We start from the raw sequence: 6,116 nt of genomic DNA on the forward strand, positions 1-6,116 counted from the left end.
TCTTACCTGTGTGTGTGTGTGTGTGTGTGTGTGTGTGTGTGTGCATTTCGTCTTTCCTCCCTCCAGTATTGGCAGCTGCTGTCACCCAAGCTTCCTTGCGGTCTGTGCTTCATAAGCTCCTCGCTGCTGGACCTGCTTTCAACGTCACTGCTCTGCTCTCAGCTGCTCAGCACTCCAACCAAGGTATGGCCTCCTTGCTGTTGATTACCGTCTGGTGCACAAACTAATTTCCTTTTTTATTTAAATCTATTATATCTATGTTGACCTTTTTATATTCAGTGCATGTTGTGTGAATTAACCGTGTTTACTTAAGGGGTTTTCAGTTTGACTGTAGTTATGTGGAAAAATAAAACATGGCTCGTATTCCAGTGAACCTTTTCATTGCCAGAATGGAGGAGGTGCTGAATAGAAATAGTGAAGGGTGTGCTTTAAAAACCCTGGCTTAAGTCAAGCTTTAGCCAGATTGTAGTGATGGAAATTCTGTTATTAAAATACTGAAATTATGCCGTCATCTTTTCTTTGTCTTTTTCAGCTCAGCACACCAATCAGTCCCCAGTCTCTCTGACCACAGATGCATCATCGCCACGGCCATATGTTTCTCCACGGAACGGCACGCCACAGAGCAGCCAGAAATCACTTCCGATAGCACATCCTGGCAGCATCACCTCCACACAAACAAGGGTGAGACCAGTACTAAAAGGGACGAATGGAAGGAATCCTTCTCCTTGCTCACGATTCACCCCCTCTTGCTCCCTTGTCTGAAATATTGTTCTGGATCTTGACTACATGCCCATGATGCTTTGTTGAAATTCCCCACATTTTCTCTCATGCTGTCTTCTCTCTGCAGGGCAGTATGTCTTCAGGTAAGCAAGGATCAGTCTCTCTGCCTCAGAGTGCAGAGAAGCGTCCAGAAGACCCCAGAACACTCCAGCAACGAAGGTAGTTCAAGTTCAGAATTACTTCAGCACATTTCTTTTGCAATAATAGATTACTTGGAGATGTGATGCAAATAGAATACAGGAATTTTTTATAACTAAAAGGCTGGTAATACAAAATAGAAACATCACTAGCTAAACTATTCTAGGGGCACCATGGTGGCGAAGTGGTTAGCACTGTTGCCTCACAGCAAGAAGGTCTTGGGTTCAGGGCCTTTCTGTGCGGAGTTTGCATGTTCTCCCTGTGCTTGCATGGATTTTCTGCGGGTACTCAGGCTTCCTCCCACAGATAAAAGATATGCAGCTTAGGTTGATTGGCGACTCTAAATCGCCCGCATTAGTGTGTGTGTGTGTGTGTGTGTGTACACAGGGTTATTCAAAAAGAATGAACCGATTTATTATGCAATATTTTATTAAGGAAAAGTAATACAAAACTCCAGCCAAGTCACAAGTATTCTACTCACAATCAACTTTTATAATGGTCTTTTTCAAATGGTCACTGACTCATTCCATGACGATGCTTGAGAACTGAAGCAATGCGTAATGAAATCGGTTTGTTCTTTTTGAATAACCCTATCCATCTTATCTATCCATCCATCCATCTGGGTTGTGTCAGGAAGGGCATCCGGCATAAAACACATGCCAAATGTATACATGCAAACATTCATTCGCTGTGGTGACCCCTAACGGGAACAGCCGACCATAGTAGTAGACTAGCTAAGCTATTCTCATTTTATAAATTGTAAAGAATAGTTTAGGTTGAATGAAGTTTTGGTATGCATCATGTTTTTACAATCTGTACACAGCGTGGTGGTCTGTTCTCTCTGTGGAACTTTGCACAACCCAACCTTTTCACAGAGGTAAACATGACGGCCTCCCTCTTTGTCGTCTTTAGCTGCTGTGCTCGGCATTACTCAAGCTTATTGACTGGCAAAGCTCATGTGATGGCATCTCAAAGGAAACAGGAGTAGCTTATGTTACTATTGAGACTCCAGAGAGCTGCTGGCATTTGAGTGACAGAGGGGAAAGCACTAATCTCTGTTTTGCAATTTAGGCATTTTTCAGATTTTCACAAAACAAACATTCAGATTAATATGATATATTGCCCAGCTCTAGTACAGACTAAGCCCTGACTGTTCTATAACATGAATATTCCTGCATTAACTGCAATTGGATTTGTTCACCACGCACACACACAGTTGACCACTTGTCTCGCTCCATCAGCCAGGAGATTCTGTCCACAGGATCAGACTCGTCCAGTGCCACGTTGTCCCATGTCTCCTCGGGCAGCGCCAACCAAACCCAGGCTGACACTCCCGGCTCCTTCACTCCCACTCTGGCAGCTCATTTTGATGAGAGCCTCATCAGACATATCCAAGGATGGCCTTCAGAGAACACTGAGAAGCAGGTACGCTGCAGATAGCACATAAAACACTTCTTGCTATGTTTATTACATGCTCATATAGCTGTAGCCTTAAGTGGAGAGGGTTGTTAGGGACTCCTAAACTCAAAAGCATATTTTATTTATGTTTATATGCCTTAAAATATAAGGCTTCTACTGTACCAACTGGTGTACGTGCACAGTTTCTCACTAAGGGTGTTTTCATATTATTCCCCTGAAAGGCGCTGTGTCAGTCCAGTTCCTAGAAATCCTGATTTCAAACGTTCATAGGAAAACCAAATTTGTGCCGACAAAAATCTGAAAGCCAAACACAGCTCACTGTACAAATACAGAGTTGGAAAGTGCCTGTTGAAATTGGTGTTAACTTAAGATAAGTTTGGCTCACCGCTAAAGCTAACAGTTAACCTCGCGATTAATTTAGCCTCGAGCAAACAAAGAGATACTGACATACAATTAAATGTTACAAGACGGTACGAGGCATTTAAAGCTGCTGAGTATTAACGGCAAAACATAGATGACAGGGAAGGCTAGTCTTGGCTCACTGTTGAACCAAGTGCTGCTTCTGTGGTAACTGCTAACATCAGATTAACGCTACATTTTGGATCAGCTTTGATAATAAAGAGATGCTGACATATTGTTTAATGTTATGAGATGGTAAGAGACATGTACTAGATGTGTAGAGAAGTACCGTTGTTGGAATGCAATATTAACAGTTACGTTCATCTGCTGCTAATACAGTAAGGCAAGCTATTGGATCTCTGTTAATTTTAGATTGTGAGAAAATAAAAAGATAATGATATACTGTCAAAAGGTTATGGGATGGTGGTTGACACATTGGAGTATCAAGTGCAAATGAAAACACTACGTTTGGCTCACTAACATGCGTCCAGATGCACCGAGTTCACCGGTCCATGTGGGGGGTGTTGTTATGGGTATATTTGCATTTATTTGAATATTAATTTGGCCTGGAATGCACAATGAGGGACAAATGTTGAGGCCTATTACAGAGGTTCACCGAACTTTTTTGAGAACAAAAATGTTAGACTATATATTGTTTATAGCAGAGTTTTTATATGCAAATAGAAATATTAAAATGTCTCTGGAGTGGAACTTTAACAGCATTTCTTTTGGGACTTCAGTTCAGACTCGGCATTATTGTCTCTTGTGGTAAAAAATGGAACTGTAATTTTTTTTTTTAGATCAAAAATCTAAATTGAAAGCTTCAAACCAAGTCCATCTACAAAGAAGCGACATGGGTTGTCGTAGAAAGCTTCAATTTTCAAGGGCGAAAATGAACCTTCATATAAACTTACGAGTTTTAAATAAAACAATCACAAAATGAGCTAATGTCACTTCTGGTGTTTGAAGTATGTTGAATGTTTGTTTGTGTAAACCTGTAGTCAGAACTTGACAAAATGCACCCATATATTTCCATCAGGCAGCACGGTTGCATGAGGACATCCACAACATGGGCAGCTTGTATATGTCTGAGATCTGCACAGAGATGAAAAACCTCCGCTCCCTGGTCAGAGTGTGCGAAATCCAGGCCACACTGAGGGAACAGAGGTGAGGCAGATGTGCAATACGCATGAACATGTGCACCAGCTAATAATACTACACACTCATTCATTCTTAATTCTTAACAGAATCCTGTTTCTGAGGCAGCAGAACAAAGAGCTGGACAAACTGAAGAACCAGAACTCCTACATGGTGTGAGGGGGGCGTGAGAAGAAGGGACTTGGGCAGGAGCATTAACATAATGATAGAAACAAAGGAATAGATATGGACAGCAAGCTTCTCCAGCCTGTTTGTTCTCCTGTAGGAGCAGCTGAGAAATGCTGTTAGACGACAGCAGCTGACAAAGTGAAGCTCCAAACAGAACGTCTTTATTTTTTTTATTTTTAAATAAAGTTTTTCCAGTGTCCTCCACATCACTTGCTCTTGCTGAAAGGTGAAACTGACCGTTCACAGTCGGACACTTTAACAGAGTGAACATAAAGGGCCTGGGCTCTTTTCAAACAGCACCTTTTTTTTTTTGGACTGTGAACCTTGGATTGTGTATTGCTTTGGATTAACTTGTTTTCTGGTGTGTTTTGATGTGTAGTGATGAGGAAAAGAGTCATTCTTGGAAACCATCTCGTAATAATCAGTGTGACAGTTCTGGGGGGTGGGAGGGTTAACAAATTGTTTGCTCCCCAGACTTCTGAAACGGTCTTCGTCATGCATTGAACTGTATGGATCCAATGGCAGTGATCTTATTTTTTCTTTACTACTCAGTGGTTTTGAGGCTGGTTGCTTTTACATGTCATGACAGGAGACTGAGTGAAGAACTACACCTTTTTAGTTAAATGTGCTTCAGTTGTTTTGTCCCAGCAGTAGTAATTCACTGGGAAGTAATGGCTAGTTGTGTCAAACGCACTCTAAATGTTTCAAAGCCATTTTGAAAGCGTTTGCATTATTGGACCTAGGTTGGCTGCTAGTCCATGTGAGGTTGTATTCGTAGTCCCGCTGGCCGTTTTCTCGTCCCTTCTGCTCTGTTGTTTTACGTATAATTGTCAGCATTTTTTTCTCTCCCAAGTCTAATTTGGGAAATATTTCATTCCTTTTGTGCAGCATAGCACGAGACTGTGTAAAAGAATAGAAAGCTAAATTATTGTTGCACATGATTAATTGCATCCTTGTAGTAGTACTGAAAAAGAGCTTTATTTTATTTTTTCAACAAGGAAACTGTTTTCTGTTCAGCTGTCGTGGCTGCAGCCTTTTTCTCAATGTACTAGCCAGGGCTTGCTTTTTTTTTTTAAGGGTTCCTTCATGATGAGAGGCTATACTTTTTATATCAGCATCACATTAAACTGCAGCCACACACTTTGATATTCATAATGCCAGTTTCATTCTGTCTTTTTTTTTTTTCTTGCCTTGTTCATAACTAGTTTCCACCAGATCTAATGCGCACACTCTTTGGGGGATGGGGGTTAGGGTTGGCGGGTTGGCAGGGGTGTGGTTTGTATTCCTTAAAATATTAGAATAAAATATTATACCACACTTTCCGTTACTGTCTCTTACACCACAGTGGTTTCACACTTTAAAGTTGTGTGTGTGTGTGTGTGTGTGTGTGAGTGGACTTTCACAAGTGAATTTCCTGATCAATTATGCCTTTTGTAATTTTTCTAAATTAAAATGTGCAATTATGCACCTGGAGCAGGGTTGGGGTGAGAGCTTTGGGAAATTTATGTGCAGTGGGTGGTCTCAAACTATACACTTTTCCTTGTTAGGTGTAGGTGTCCCCACCACCCTCGTGCTTTGAGGCCTATACAATTGTGATAACTATGAAGATTACTGAGGCTATAGATTACCTGATGACGTGAAATTTCTTCTGTGGCCAATTGTGAGCAATCTTGCAATGAATCTGGTTCAGCTAATGTGCGCATTTTTGCGGTTTTATCAGGTTTTTGAAAAATCTTATTACTGCAATTCATGTGAAATTGTAGCCAAAGCAGAAGGCTGCATAAAATCAGTGATGTTAATGTGTTACAACTCTGGGCCAACTCTGAGGCAATACAGCAGCTACAGATGAAAGATGGTAATAACAATGAGCTGGTGGTTGATGAGACAAAAAAGCACGATTGAAAACCGTAGAAAATTGCCTGTTCAAATGGACTTTCACAATGTTGTAGGACAACACCGACCTTTTAGTCAGAAGCCCTCAGCAGGTTTTCCTGCATGCACAGCTCCACGGTGAGCTAGAGCCTTCTGCTTTGCCCCCTCTCAGAATGTGGGGT

General features: G+C 41.3%; 1 protein-coding gene across 1 annotated transcript in view; it reads left to right on the plus strand.

Annotated features, from left to right (window-relative positions):
• LOC109974079 (WW domain-containing adapter protein with coiled-coil-like) overlaps positions 1-5,257 on the plus strand; it is a 16,208-nt gene extending 10,951 nt beyond the window's left edge. Inside the window, exons 8-13 of the mRNA XM_020624088.1 lie at positions 67-183; positions 533-681; positions 848-939; positions 2,160-2,343; positions 3,776-3,903; positions 3,984-5,257. Coding sequence (XP_020479744.1) covers positions 67-183; positions 533-681; positions 848-939; positions 2,160-2,343; positions 3,776-3,903; positions 3,984-4,053 — 740 coding nt within the window. The 3' untranslated portion in view covers positions 4,054-5,257. The remainder of the gene's footprint in view (positions 1-66; positions 184-532; positions 682-847; positions 940-2,159; positions 2,344-3,775; positions 3,904-3,983) is intronic.
• The last annotated feature ends 859 nt before the right edge of the window (positions 5,258-6,116 follow it).

This window comes from Monopterus albus, unplaced genomic scaffold (genome assembly GCF_001952655.1).
Source record: "Monopterus albus unplaced genomic scaffold, M_albus_1.0 scaffold319.1, whole genome shotgun sequence".
NCBI classification, from domain to species: domain Eukaryota; kingdom Metazoa; phylum Chordata; class Actinopteri; order Synbranchiformes; family Synbranchidae; genus Monopterus; species Monopterus albus.